This window comes from Narcine bancroftii, unplaced genomic scaffold (assembly GCF_036971445.1).
Source record: "Narcine bancroftii isolate sNarBan1 unplaced genomic scaffold, sNarBan1.hap1 Scaffold_626, whole genome shotgun sequence".
NCBI classification, from domain to species: domain Eukaryota; kingdom Metazoa; phylum Chordata; class Chondrichthyes; order Torpediniformes; family Narcinidae; genus Narcine; species Narcine bancroftii.
Genome location: NW_027212151.1, coordinates 40,001 through 55,227, shown reverse-complemented (window position 1 = coordinate 55,227; position 15,227 = coordinate 40,001). Strand labels below are relative to the sequence as shown.

Genomic DNA, 15,227 nt, shown 5'->3' with positions numbered 1-15,227 from the left:
GCAAAGATACAGAACCAATGTTTTGGCCTTGAGTCCTTCAGCAAGATTTGAGAAAAATGTAGACAGGTGCCTTAATGAAGGGCTCAAGCTCGAAACATTGGTTCTATATCTTTGCTGTGTAAAGGACACTGTTTGACCTGCTGAGTTTCTCCAGCGTTGTGTTAATACTCACTTTTGTTGAAACAGTTTGCAATGAAGGGGTTAATCAGCTGTGCCCCTGGGCACTGTCTCCCAGCACCCCCCAGTCACACTGAAACAAAGAAGATCCCTTCCTCACTTCCCCAGGAACATGATATTTCAAACCTTTGTCAGTTTGATGCTGTGGAAGTCAAATTCTACCCAAGAGGTTGGACATCACTCCAATACAACGATGAGATTGAGCCAATTTATATATCTTTTATTATATAATCATAAATCCGTGGAGCATATAATACATGGAAATATTGTTTAATTATTTTACAATATTCAAATTACACATGTCAGATTATTTGTTACCTTGAAACTCAATTGTTCTGGAAATTGCAAACTCTTTGGTGACAATGGCACTCCTTTTGCAACACTTTCTGTCCCCAGAGATGGATCAGTCTTGCAGCATTCATGTACACCAACTGTTAAACAAGAAAGTCAGTAGACATTGGGGTGGAGTACAACACACAAACCTGCTGGAAAAACTCGGCAGGTCACACAGCATCCATAGGAAGTAGAGGGGAACCAGCGTTTTGGGCCTGAGACCTGCTGAGTTTCTCCAGTGCATTTGTGTATTTCTAGTTTGTAAAATCATTAAACTATCATTCAGGGACCTCCTTCATAAGTTGTTAATCTTCAGTTATGATTCCTTTCCTCAGGAACAGGGCTCAGAATTACTGACGACCGAGAATTTGGTTTTTACAAAGCCAAGTGTACATAGAGTGACTTCACCTGTCTCATTTCTCAGTGTCATTGAGCCCACACACATGGTGCCACTGGGCCCACCCATAGGTGACACTGGGCCCACACACATGCAGCATTTACCTCTGCGTGACAGGGTTTGTCAGTACCATCCGGCATTTGATGATGTGAAAAGTCACCCAGCATGCATCTCCCCCTCGCTGGAATACCTTGGAACTTTCAGGTGGGAGCTATCACCTTTTATCAACTGTCACAATAATGTTTGAGCCCACCTTTTATTCTGTGTGCCACCCAACCTCAATGATCATCCAGGGATCTCAAGCCACTCATAGTGTGGGACTCAGTCAGGGTACACAATTACATGCCACCACCCATGCATCTCCCTTCCCATGTTGACCCCCACCACCATGGAAGCCCTCAATTCAGCTACACAGTGAGCTCCAATAAGGGGTTACCCTTCCAGCGATAAACAAAGGAGCTGCAGATCCTGTTGAGTACTGCACAGCTCTCCTTCCAGGAGTAAACCACCACTCCGTCTCTCTCTCTCTGTCTTCCCTTTTCCTTCCTCCCCCTCTCATTCTTCCCCCTCACCTCTAGTCTTTAAATAAGACGCCTGCCCACCTTTAGCTTCTGCCTTGAAGAAGGGCTCAGGTTTGAAATGTTGGTAAATATATCTTTACTTCCTTTGGCCATTGTGAGACCTGCTGAGTTCCTCTTTCATTTCTGTGTGTTTTAACCGCTATCACAACATCTGCAGACTTTGGTGTTTCACTCCAATAAGTTGAAGACTATGGTTATGAAAAACTGTGGTCATTTTCAGAAACAGCTGCACATGCCCAGCACACCAAAACAGCACGACATTGAATGTCTAAGCAAGTGCTTCAGTGGATGCTTAGGTCCCAGATAAGAAACATTATCTCACCTTCCACTAACAATTAGCAACGAGAGAGATATCTATGTTGAGCACAATTCCCATCAGATCCTAGAGACACAAGGACCAGATCATACTCTCCCCCTTGTTCCATCACTCATCTGAAGCCCTGGCAGCATTAATCTGAATTCATATAGTTATAGAACTGTTACAGCACAGAGAGTGGCCATTTGCCCCATCAATCTCCATGGAGAAGACAAAAGCAATGGTGGACCCATTCTGAATAAATGCTGGAAAGAGGAATGTAATGATTTGCTGATGGAACAGTAATACCAAACCCAGGTCTGATTGGAAGTTCATTGGCCAAAAATGTTAACCGGTTCTCTCTCCGTAGTTGGTACCTGACCTGCCAAGTGGTTCCTGCAAAATGAGAGTGCACACTCTTAAGGGTGTAGATTGGGGATTGGTTCATAGGGACAAGTAAGAGAGTCAGAATATTTTTCGGGCTAGTGAAGTATGACTAGTGGGGTGTAAGAGTGACTAGCGCCAGGCACCAACACATCTATTCTTGTGGGTGCCACCCAGCAGAGATAGCAGTGTGGATTGTGAGGAACATGTAAGGACAGAGCAGATAGAATGGAGTATGGACAAATACACTTTGGTGGAGGAAATCGAGAAGAGCAAGGTTCTCTATATATTGTGAGAGATTGGAAGATGCTGGTCTTCTGCAGGAGTTGGTTGGCCTTGTACATGAACCACTGACAATAGGTTTACATAGGTCAGCACAACATTGTGAGCTGAAGGTTCTATGAATTCAAAGGCACAGCAAGTTTGCTCGGAAGGTAAACAGTACGATTCCCTTTATTGGAAGAGGATTCAAGGAATCACAGTCGCGTTGAAATTGTAGTTGGAATGCTGTCTGCTTCTTACCCAAAGAAACAACAAGGTAGAGAACCACACTGATTCCTGGAATAGAGGAGAGATGAAGTCTCTAATCTCTCCAGTTCAAAAGAATAAGCAGTGATTTAATTGTAATTTACAAAATTCTCCTGGGGCCTGACAGAGGAACATGCTTCCTTATTGATGTGTCCAGAACAAGGGATCATTGTCTCAAAATACTGTGTGTTTATGTATCTTTACCAGATAAACAAGGGTCAAACCTTTCTGTGTGCATAAACAATAAACAAAATCTTCATCTTGAATTTTGAATGAGAAAGACAATTCTTCACTCATAGTGTGGTGAATCTTCAGGACTGTCTCCCCAAGATGACAGTGGAGGCTCAGTTGCCAAATGTGCTGAAGACAGAGTTCAACAAATTATTGGACATAATCAAAAATAATAGAAATGGGGTCAATGCAGAAATGTGAAGCTGAGGTTTAAAAACCAGCCACGATCTCACTGAATGGTAGGGCTGAATTTCCCACGAAGCTGGGGAGAAGATTCATTTCATTAAATTAATCTGGCATTTTAAACTTCAAATGAGCAGTGATTACCATGAAGTTACTCAATTGTCAAATTAAAAAGGGCCACAGATTTAAGATATACTTCAGGGAAAGGAACCAGCTGTTCTTACCCAGGTCAAGTGTACATGTTGTTCTTGTGGTTGATCTAACAGATGCCCATGCACCAAGACAGGCAGACATTTACAAAGGCCAGCAATATTACAGCTAACAGCCAACTTTTCATTTCTCCCAATTTCTTTTTCATTCAATACAAATTAAATTTGGCAAATCTTTAAACAAATACGTACAACTAAAACATGTCTTACTTGAAAGGATTTCTTTACACCTGAAGGAACCTTGATGCACAGTGTGATGGAACTGCAGTAGGAGTTACATCCTGACTCTCATGTTGGTCGATCACCAAGCTGAGAGAGCAGGCTGACATTATTCCTTGCTCCTCTGTGCTGGGTATACACAGTGACACCATCAACCTGATGCTGCCTGTACAAGTTTCTACTGCACTCACAGGGCTCAAGAGAAAACAGAAGTAATGTCATAAGTGGAGCCTTGCATCAACATCAATGGGCTGATCACTTTGAAGCCACAACTGGAACATCCGAGCTAACCATCTCTCACTTACTTCCCTGACTTCCCATTGTTCCTATGTGCCACCACCTCTCCCCATTGCTGATTCACCTCCATCTCCCACCCTCTGACCAACAGCTCCCTGTTTTGTCACCACTTGTGAACCATCTCCTCTAGGAAACCTGAGTCAGTCACCAACCAAACTGCAAAAATATTACTTTATTCTGGAGCTTGTTCCCCAATATCATCGTGGCAGCACTTCCATGAGGTGGAAGGTCTGGCCCATCAAGGGCAGAGATGCTGAGACCCTGTGAGTGAATGAAAAAAAAGCTTCCCAATCCTCTCTACCTCCTGCCAAACTGATCACTTCTTCAGCATTCCCCCCTTCCATGTAATTGCCTGCCTGCCTCACTGTGTTGACCATCTCCACTCTCCACAATATCATGGAGGAAAGCCCAGTTGTACCAGAATGAGCTCCCTGAGCCTAATGCAGGGTGGGGTATACAAGCCTTCTCATTGAAAGTGCTCCCATTGAGCCATCGTGCCAAGGGTTACCATAGCTGATAGCTTTGGACAGTTTATAGTTAGCACCCCACCTCCCCCCATTTCACTGAATCACAACCAGTTCTGTTGTTGCAGTTAATGTCACTCATTTCCACGCCTGTACCAGGGGCTTGTTAAACATTTGATTCCCCTTTGGGTAGATATTCAAAATGATTTTGTTTCTTCTTTCCTAATCTTTGAAATTTAGCCTTGCCATGGCTTGGAGCTCAGTTTTCCAGTGGTAGCCTTTTCCCCACCTGACCCCTCAGTTCCTCGTTGTTTGTTTGGTCTGTCATGATGCTCTACTACAATTAAAAACTATTTGTAAATTAGCTGGCGTGAAATAGAATTACAGGGCATGCAGTTCCCACAGAGCTAACACTGCAGAAAGATCTTTGGAGAGGATTTTCAGGTTTTGTTTAGCTTTGAGGAAGATTACTGATTTTGATGGGAATTGGGAGGTGAATTTTAGCCACAGGCGTGCTTTACCTGCCCAGATAGCTAACTACTTCCTGCTTCAAAGCCCCAAACTGACTCTCCACCACCCTCCATGCACCCACCCCTGACCCCAGCACTTGCTTCTGCAGCATGCCCACCCAGAAATGGTCTATAATTATTTATCATTCAACAAGAGGAAATAACTTTCATTTTTCAATATGATCCAGGCAAAGATCCACAGCAATAATTGTAATAAGGGTTGATACTGTATCCACCGTGAGGAATAACATTGATCACTGTTCTCCTTTCAGTAAGAAGAGTGTATTTTCATGTTGGTTTTTGCCACAGGTATTACCCAACGCTGGATGTGAGATCAGTCGCTGCTCCTTCAGGCCGTACACCTTCCTTAGACGTGTGCGCTCTTGGCGTGTGTCGGGTTTATCATGGTTGAAGAGCCTTGCGAAGCGTAGTAATACCGGTTTTCCTGGAGCTCTGGGGAGGGGCCGGTGCAGCATGCAATCACCGCCCCTCCCAACAGACAAAGCAACGTGCCTATCCATCCCAAGAAGAGTGAATATCCAAAGTTGAAGAGGTACTCCACCTTGTGGACTCCCACTGGAAACCAAATGGTGGCCACCGCAGAACAGATTGCTGGAAGATAGGAAGGAAGAGTTGTTTAATTGTGAATGTGGCTCAGTCCACACATGGCTCCCCTCCATCACACACCTCCCTCCCCTCCATCACTCACACCCCTCCCCTCCATCACACACACATCCCTCCTCTCCATCACACACACCCCCTCCCCTCAATCCCCTCTTCCCTCCATCACTCACATTTTCCCCATCACTCATCTCCTCCCTCCATTGTAGACCCTCTTCTCTCCATCACACACCCCTCCCTCCATCACATATTCCCTCCCCTTCATCAACCATCACACACCCCTCCCCTTCATCACACACCCCTCCCTCCATCACATAACCCCTCCCCATTGACTCCATTACACAACTCCCTCCAACAACTATCACACACCCCCCCTCCCCTTCATTGACTTCATCATAAACCCCCTCCCTTCCATCGACTCCATCACATACTCCCCTCCTCTTCATTGACTCTGTCTACAACTCCAGCTACCTTGGAAAATCAGCCAACAGACTAAAAGACCCATACACTCCTTTCACCTTCCTTCCTGTCAGGAAGAAGATTCACGAGTGTGAGATCACACCCCCACAAATTCAATGACAGTTTCTTTCCTGCTGTTATCGGACTCCTGAATGAGCCCCTCACAGTACAATGATGCTGTCTTTGTTCTGTCCCAACTGATCTCTCTCTCTAACTCTACACACTGTATTATATACAAGATGTCTAGCGGGGCTGCTCACAAAAAAAATCACTGGATCTCTGTACATATGACAATAAATCTGGTTCCTTACTTACCTGCAATTATGTGGTACCTTTTCACTATTTTTCTGTGATGACCTTCCATTACAACATTGCCCTCCTTATAGTTATTTTAAAAGTTAGCTGTTCACTCACCCAGCAGAATGAGGAGGATTCCACCCAGCAGGGATTGCTTGTGTTTGGAAGATGGGGAGTCAGGTCCAAGGCGCATACACGGTAATGCCATGAGCACAAGGAGAATGGCAGGAAGCCCCAAGATGGAGGCAGTGACCATCAGAGCTCGGCTGGTCTGCAGGTAAGCTGCATGAGGACAAAGTGGGTACAGATGAAGCCGAAGGTCGAGATCACGGTCAGAGAAATAATAAAGATAGATCCTGATGACCTGAGCCACATTTACAACACTCTGTGGTTTCATATGGTGTTGGTCGGAGCAGTTCCCATCCCACACAGTGATGGCTTAGGGTATCACACACGATCTCCCCTCCATCAACTCTGTCTACACTCCTACTGCCTTGAAAAGCCAATATGTTACAAGACTCATCCCACCCTGATCACATTCTCTTCACTCCTTCTATCAAGAAGAAGAATCACAAGTGTGATATCACGCACTTTCCCAGATTCAAGAACAGTTTTTTCCTGCTGTTATTAGGCTCATGAATGAACCCCACGCCAGTACAATGATGCTGACTTTGCTCTGTACCAGCTGACCTCTCTCTGGAACACTGCACACCTGTACTGTGTCTCACTTGTTTTACTATGTATGAGATGTCTAGTGCTTGCAAAACAAACTCAATCACTGCACCTTGGTATATGTGAAAATAAATGAACTTGAGATAATTCTTTTATGCCATTGAGGAGGGGCTGAGAAAGCAGAATCTTTTTCCAGGTGAGGATAGATGAAGGAGAGAGGAATGATGGAAGTTATCTCTGTGAACCGATCTCCCTCAAATCCATTACAGGCTGCAGCTCTGAAGACCAAGGAAGATGGGAAGACAAGAAGATATTGTTTCTGGAACAGCCTCAGCAAATTGGAGGGCAGCAAACTTAACACAGCTATTTAAGAAGGCAGGGAGAGAACAAAACAGGAAACCATGCATCAGCCAGTCTAATATCTGCTATTGACAAAAATACTGGATGCCATCACTCATCGCTACAGAAACACTTCCAGGGTATTTAGCAAACCATTGCGTGATTCAGTAGATTCAATGTGGCTTTTTATGGGAAACTTCACAAGTCTCATAGCCTTTTGTTTTTCAAAGGTGAAATGAGTAGCAAGCAGGAGAGCTAACCAGTAGGTTTCAATATCCTACACCAACATGTCCATCCATGGCTTCATGTACTACCAAGCTGAGGCCACCTGTAATTGGAGGAACAACACCTTACATTTTGTCTTGGCAGTTTCCAACCAGGCAGCATCAATATTCGCTTTCCCTCCTCTCTCTGGCCCCATTCCTCCCTCTCTTCTGTTTCCTCTTCCCTGCCCTCTCTCCCTGCCATTCCTTCCTTCCATCTCCCCACCCCTTCCTTTCATTCCTCCTGTCAGAGTGCACCTCCCTCAGCCCTCTGCCCCTTCCCCCTATAAACCTCACAGATCCTTTTCTTTTCCCTCCCACCTGTATTCACCTATCATCTGCCCACCCACTCTCCACCCCAACCCACATTTCTAGTTGAGCTTCTACCTGATTCTCGCTACTCCTGAAAAAGGGCTTGGGCCCAAAGCGTCGACTACCTATTGCATTCCCATGATGGTGTCTGATTTGCTGAGTTCCTCCTACACACTGTGTGGTTTTCAAATAGCTGGCAAGTTTAGGGTTGGATTAAAGAACAGAAAGCAGCAAATAGAAATATGCAGGAGATTTTTAGGGTGGCAAACTTTCCATCCTTTATATGGCTTGGTAATGGCGCTATACTTCCGGAGAAGACTGGAGCACAGTGGAGCTATGAACATGGTGGTGTCCTACTGCCCAAATTACCAGACTACTGATCCACAGTCTGGACTCACAGTCATTAGACAAGGTAAGCTGGAAAGGGTGCAGAAAGGATGCACAAACATGTTGCCAGGGCCGCAGGGCTTGAGGATGGGACAGTTTCCCTGGGATATGGGAGATTGAGGGGCAACCTTGTCATGGAGGGCATGGATAAATGGAATAGTCACAGTCCTTTCCTCAGGATAAAGGAGTTCAGAAGTTCAAGGTGAAAGGAGAAGTAATTTTTCCACTCAGAGGACGGTGTGTCTATGAACAGAGGAAGTGGGTACAATTCCAATGTTTAAAAGGCATTTAAAACAGTACTTGTACCTGAAAAAGTTGAGGGATTATGGGCCGAACCCAATTTCAGTTAGAAAACATGGTCAGTGTGGACATTGGGTAGAAGGGCCTGTTCCTGGGCTGTATAACTCCATGGCCAAAATGACCATCCGTAGGAAGGACATGATTACACCAGAGAGGACACAGAGGTGATTCACGAGTATGTTGCCTGGGATAGAAGATTTCACATGAGGCAATACTGGATAGGCTGGGAGACACAAGATGGTACAGACACTGGTGTAAGGAACCAAATGTAAACAAAGGAATGGGCAGCAGGAAGAGGTTGCTGAGGCAGGAACCATTTGGACGGATACATAGATAGGATGGGTTTTGAGGGAAATGGGGCAAATGCAGCCAGGTGAGATAAGTGTGGAAGTGACATTTTGGGCAGGGTGGGAAAGTTAGGGCAAAGGCCCTATTTCCATGCCATCCCAATGTGATCTTATAGATATGATCTCACTTCAGGACCAAAAGAGGCCATTCATCCCATTGGGTCCATGCTGGCTTCCAGGAGCGTGCAGGAAAGATGTTGCCAAGTCTAGAGCCCTTGAGTTTGGACAAGTGGGACTGTTTTCTCTAGAGCAGAAGAAGCTGAGGGGAGATTGGACAAAGGATAATGAAATGATGAGGGGCATGTATAGGGTAGATAGTCATAATCATTTTCCCAGGGTAAGGAAGTCTGAAACTGAGTTGCAAAGATTTAATGCAGTGGTTATCAACTAGTGGACCATGTGGTTCTTTTAAAATGTTCAATAATATACTTTAAATTGGATAAAAATGTGTTTCTTAAGAGCTGCCTTTGACTTGAAAATATTTCCCTGTCATTCCCTAGTTTCCCAGAAACAAGGTGGGCCTCAGATCAAAAAAAGGTTGAGAACCAGTGGATTAATGTCAGAGGGAAAAGATTTATAGGAGGTCTGGGGGGCGGGGGGGGGGGTGGTGTAGGGTGGGGGCGCAAGGATTTCATGCAGAGGGTGATGGATATGTTGACCAAGCTGCCAGAGAAAGTGGTGGAGGTGGAAGGACAGGTGAACCCTTAGGAAAGGTTTCCAAGGATAGGAGACAAACCCAGGTAGGCAAGTTGGCCAGCATGTATGAGTTAGCCAAAGGGTCTATATAATTCCACGAATCCATTAATGAATCCAGACTCTGGAAGGACATGATTGCCCTGAACAGGCTGCAGAGGAGATTCACCGGCATGTTTGGGGAGTGTGTGGAAAATTGGTTGTGTTCCCTTTGAAGCAGAATAGGTTGAAGAGGGAGCGGATAGAGATACAAAAAGTGAAGAGGGGCATTGATGGGGTTGATATGAGAATGACAATGCCTGAACTTGGGATATGGGTTCAGGGTAAGTTTACTGAGGGTCTTTAACCATGCTGTAAGTCTAAACTTTTAAAAATATAATTATTTCTTGGAAGGAAGAAAACACCATGCAAAAGATTAGAGATGAAGGCTGATGTACTGGTATTGGAAGAAGAGAAGGTGGGAACAGGGGATTACGGTGGTGGTGGGCAAGGGTGGGGGAAAGATGGAGCTGGAAGAGAATGGAACCAAAAAGGCTGGACCTTGAGAATGGGGGGAGGCGGTAGGTGGGGAAGGGGACAAAACAATTCATCCTCCATTGATCCCATTTTATTCTCCCTGCATTCTCATCACTTCCTCCCTCCGCCCTCCACCCACCCCAGTTCTTCCTCTCACCTACACATCAAGTAATTTACAGCAGAAATTAACCTCCCAACCTGGACATCTTTGGGAAGTGGGAGTAAACTGGAGCACCCAGAGGAAACCGTGCAGTCACAGGGAAACTTGCAAATTCCACACATACAGCATCCAAGGTCAGAGTTGAACTGGGTCTTGGGCGCTGTGAGGCACAGCTCTCCTCACTGTGGCATTGTGCTGTGCTACAACTCATGGACCCCACCGACCATCAACCACGTGACGACCCTGATCACACATTAATCCTGCTTTATACGCCAGTCAGTCAACAGGTAGTCAGTGGGGTTAGGGGCCAGTCTGACTGAATCTGGAGAAGGAAGGGGGAAAGGAGGGAGGAGTGAGGTGGAGAGAGACAGAGACAGGGACAGAGAGAGAAACAGAGATTCACAATTCAAGATACCTTTATGGTCATGTAATAAAAACAATCCAATATTAAATGAGATTTGCTTTAGTCTGCCATAAGTGTGTGTGTGTGTGTGTGTGTGTGTGTGTGTGTGTGTGGTGTGTATGTGTATGTAGTGTGTGTGTGTGTGTGTGTGTGAGAGAGAGAGAGAAGGAGAGAGAGACAGAAAGAGAAAAGGAGAGCAAAGGAGAGTGGGGAAGAGACAGAAAAAGAGAGGGAGAGAGAGAGAGAAGCTCAAATTTCTGATGATGGACTGGATTCTCTGCAGTGCATAGGCTGGAGGTGAATCCATGGACACTCAGTGACTCTGAGGGGGCTCCCTTTTGCTTGTCTTTGACTGTAAGAGGAGCTTCAAACAATTTCTGCAGATGGCGAATCCATCTTCCTTACAGCAGGCAAAAGCATCTTCTTGTTATATGACACTTTTATTACATGACAATAAATTGAATCTTGAATCTTGACAGAGGGGGAAGAATAGTTAAAGGGAAGGAGAGAGAGGGGAATAGGGAGAGGGACAGAAAAAGGGAGACAGTGAACAAAAGTTGAGGAACAAATGGAGAGAGTCTATATAGACAATGGAGGATGAGAGAGGGAGGGACAGAGAGAAAGAAAGAGAAAGAGAGGCGGAAAGGGAGTGAAATGCATATAGGCAGCTTTTCACAGATGGTGTAGAGCTGAACGGTGAAGTAGACAGACAGATGGAAAACACATCTGAGGCACTGCATGTAATGTAGAAACCAGAGCCCAGTAAGAAGCAACCTGCTGGTTTGGATTGTTGACAGGTGAGTGGTTTTCCTGTAAAGGGGTATGTATTTTTCAGTGTTTTCCATGTTTGGAGAGGTATGCGCCCTTATTTTCATCTCATACAGAGAGTGTGGTGTGACAATGGTTCACTGTTTACATGGAAGGAAGCAAACACCAATGCAAAGGATTTCTTTTGTCTGGGCGACTCAGGCCGTGTCTTTTTTAACTGTCATCTGCTCCTGTTTCATGTTTCCTGCGTTTGTGCAGCGGCCTCCAGCAGTTAGCAATCTTCCATGGGCAAAGCAGCCTCCAGCTGCATAAACACCCAGAGTTGCCCCGTGCTCACATGCACAATCTTCTCTCATGACCCTGCCGGACAGATAAAGCCCTTGGAACAATAACTGAGACCTGTGACGAATTGGAAGGGCTTGGAGCTGGTTTGTTATGTGTAATGAAAACTCCTGGCTGATTCCTGACTCGGAATTGGAATTGGAAGCAGTGAAGGGGCTTCTCACATATTCCAGCCTGTGCTCGCGAACAAGGCAGAGAGTTTTCTTGGGAGACTAATGTGAGGCCACAGGAGGAGAGCTGCAGGATGAATGGACTGCAGTTCTCCCTTGCGTCAGTCCTCCAGTCCCCGCACCAGAACCTTGAGCACAAAAGGATAAGGACCACTGAATCTTCTTTTGAAGAGAGATTCTGAGAAATCAGGTCATGTTCCCACTCCCGGGGCTGGGGCACACCCATGGTCTCTCTTTAAAGAAAAGCAGGGGCAGTTCTTTCAGTGTTCTGGCCAATATTTATCCTTCACCCAGTATCACCAGGGCAGCACAGTCAGTGTACCAGTTAGCGCAATGCCTTCACAGCCCCAGTGATCAAGACCAGGGTTCGAATCCCGCGCTGTCTGTAAGGAGTTTGCTCATTCTCCCCATGTCGGCATGGGTTTTCCCCGGGGCCTCCGGTTTCCTCCCACCGTTTAAAACGAACCGGGGGTGTAAATTGGGCTCCATGGACTCTTGGGCAGAAAGGGCCTGCAACAATTCTACATGTCTAAATTTAAAATTTAAAAATCACCAAGCCCTTATCTCATTGGATCTCTGCACCTGAATTGCCTGCCTTGACTGAGTTCAGCAGATCCAGAGGTCACGAGAGCACCAAGGGGCCACCATTTCGGCTGGGATCTGCTTCCTTGGTGCATTCTCTTCACTGGGACACTCCCACATAGGAACGGTTCTATTGACCTTTCTCCCACCACCAGAGAGAGGGGGGGGAACAGAGGGATAGAGAGAGGAGAGGGGGTGGAGAGAGGGTGAGAGGGAAGGAGAGACAGTGGGAGAGAGATGAAGGGGAGGGAGAGGGAGAGAGGCATAGAGAGAAAAATAGTGAGAGAGAGAGAGGGGGGAGAGAGGTAGAGGGAAGTGGAGACACAGCGAGGGAGAGAGATAGTGAGACAGAGATAGGGAATGCGTGTGAGAGAGAAAGAAAGAGAGGGAGAAAGAATGAGAGAGGGAGGACAAAAGAGGTGGTGTGAACTGATGAATATATAGTCAGTTCAAGAAATACTGGCACCTTTGAATGAATAGATTACTCTGTCTAAAGGAAAGAAAGGAATCTGATCTCTAATGAGTGATTTGGTCACACAATCAGTGCGAGCAAATCCCAAAGAGTGGTCTCAAAGACATGGATTGACACACCTATGGGGTCACAGAGAGAAGCAGAATAGGATCTGGCCATTTGGCCTTAATCCCCCATGACAATCCATGGAGGGACCCCTTTGTATTAATGCCCTGTCTTCCAGCCTTGGCCATTGCCTTCTGTGCCTGTGTGATTGGTTCTCAAATCTCATCTTTCACTCGTTGTACATGAGTGAAGAACCAGCAAAGGATGAAATGGAACCATTGGTAAAAGTCCATTGATATATGTCAGCTCCCAGAAACAGAGAGAATGTGGAAGCCAGAAGTTCCATTTCTATCTGCAAAGCTAAACAGAGCAGGAATCCTGACTCAATAGCTTATAAGAAAGAAGTTGGGTAGAAGCAGAAACTCAAGCTCAAGATGGGCAAACAACATTTCAGAACCAATGAAAGGGCTTTATGTATGGAGGGCAGTTTGTGTCCAGTACCATCCAGAAGCTGTTCTGTAGTGAAGGACAAATGGTCTACTTAAAGTATTGGTTAGGGGATCAGATTGACCAGGTCATGGGGAACATTGACTTGCTTGATTTCATGGAAATTCTTACCCTGACAGGAGGAGAGACAGGGTCTCAAGTTAAAGAGGGTGAAGCATAAAAGTCTGCAGATGCTGTGTTTGTAGTAAAAACACAGGGATGCTAGAGGAGCTCAGCCAGTCTCGTGGTGTCCATAGGAGGTAAAGAGGAAGGGCTCAGGCCCAAAACCTTGACCTCCTGTGCACGCTGCAGGACCGGCTGAGTTCCTCCAGTGTTTCGGTGGTTTTACTAATCACAAGTTAAAAGCAGCTCCACTGATGATGTCTCAGCCGTGTATCAGGAGATTGTGGGAGAGTCAGCAGGCATGAAGAACTTGAACCCACGTTCTTCAGCTTCAGAAATGAGAGAGCAACACATTGGCAACAACGAGACAAACCAGGCTGGACAGAAAATCTGACAAATGTGTCATTCTGTACCACAAGGGGTTAACCTTTTCTCTTTGGGAAGCACTGTTGGCTACACTCACTCGGAACCAGAAGTCAAATCATTCTGTGGAACCAGATTTTCATTTCTGCATTGTGTTCAAACTCTCTTGATGAAACAGCCAGATGTTGGTGCCAAAACATTTAATTAGACATCGAATTAAAAGGAATAAAGGGGGAAAAGTGAGCAACTGATGAAAAAAAAATGTGACTGGGAAGAGGGAACATTAGTCGGATTGGATTGTTGTAAAAAGAGGGAATGCGTATTCAATAGTAAAAGGAAATTATAGAAAGAAGTTGGAGAGAGAGGGTGAAGTGGGACTGAAATATTGGAGTTACCTGGCATTCTGAGGATGTCAGATATAGTCTTGCAGTGGTAGGCTTCCGCTGATCGGTAACACTCAGTCCACAAGCCCCGCAGCTTAAATTCGAGAAAGTGTTGGCAACTCGTGCCTCGTATCGAGCAGGTCTGAACCCATTCTTTGGTGCCGGTGGCAATCAGAATGCTGATCCAGCCAAGGGAACTGAAGATAAACCCCAGGACATGCAGACACATTGAACTCATCTGGCCTCCACTTTCCTGAGCAGCTCAGACCTGGTAAAATTGTTTGGATCTTGCTTCCTCTCAATGTATCCCACAGAAACAAAATAACAAGTTCCAAAATGCAGGCAGTGTGAGTTCCCACGATAAAGCTCTTTCTTCGGCTGCCTGTTGGAATAAATATCTCTCTGTGCTGTGTTCAACAAAAGTCAAATCACACTGATCATAAACTCTGAGTTCAGTCCTCAAACTTCAACCAACCAATCAGTTACAGAAATTATCTGAAGGGGCGGGGAGCAATTTCCCCAGCCTATCAGTGAAGACTGAAGTAAGCTTGGGGATGCTTTTTTCTTCAGTGCCCCTTTCCAGCTGTGGAAAACAAGACTGCAAATTGGAAACACAGTTGTGCTTGATCTATTTCAAACCATGAAGGAAGGGTCAGGCTCGAAACATTGGTCATATATCTTAACCTCTTAGAGACGCTGCAAGTCCTGTTCAGTTCCTCCTGTTTTTACTTGATATATTTTGCCATGTCTGATTTATACTGTAGGAAAGAACTTGCAGTGGAATTGCATCTTTCACAACCTTGGGACATTGCATTATAAAACAACGCGAACATAATATTCAAGAGCATGAGTAGGCCCCCTCAAACCCCAATCCAATAAGAACAGGGCTAATCTGATTGTAACCTCAACTTTGCATT

The 15,227-nt window shown here is 45.5% G+C and overlaps 1 protein-coding gene across 1 annotated transcript; it reads right to left on the bottom strand.

The window, feature by feature from the left end:
* Positions 1 to 382: 382 nt before the first annotated feature.
* On the bottom strand, positions 383 to 14,743 carry LOC138751043 (claudin-11-like). The gene is made up of 3 exons (XM_069913143.1): positions 14,323 to 14,743; positions 6,302 to 6,466; positions 383 to 5,419 (listed from the first exon to the last, which is right to left on the bottom strand). Exons 1-3 carry the CDS (start codon positions 14,546 to 14,548, stop codon positions 5,175 to 5,177), a joined length of 636 nt encoding a protein of 211 aa, XP_069769244.1. The 5' UTR covers positions 14,549 to 14,743; the 3' UTR covers positions 383 to 5,174.
* Positions 14,744 to 15,227: the final 484 nt, after the last annotated feature.

Excerpts from the sequence above, each read along its gene's own strand:
- LOC138751043 (XM_069913143.1), bottom strand. The coding sequence starts at position 14,548 with ATGAGTTCAATGTGTCTGCATGTCCTGGGGTTTATCTTCAGTTCCCTT. Across the intron at positions 6,467-14,322 it reads TGACATCCTCAGAATGCCAG|CTTACCTGCAGACCAGCCGA; the intron begins GTAACTCCAATA and ends GTCCTCATGCAG. Across the intron at positions 5,420-6,301 it reads AATCCTCCTCATTCTGCTGG|CAATCTGTTCTGCGGTGGCC; the intron begins GTGAGTGAACAG and ends CCTATCTTCCAG.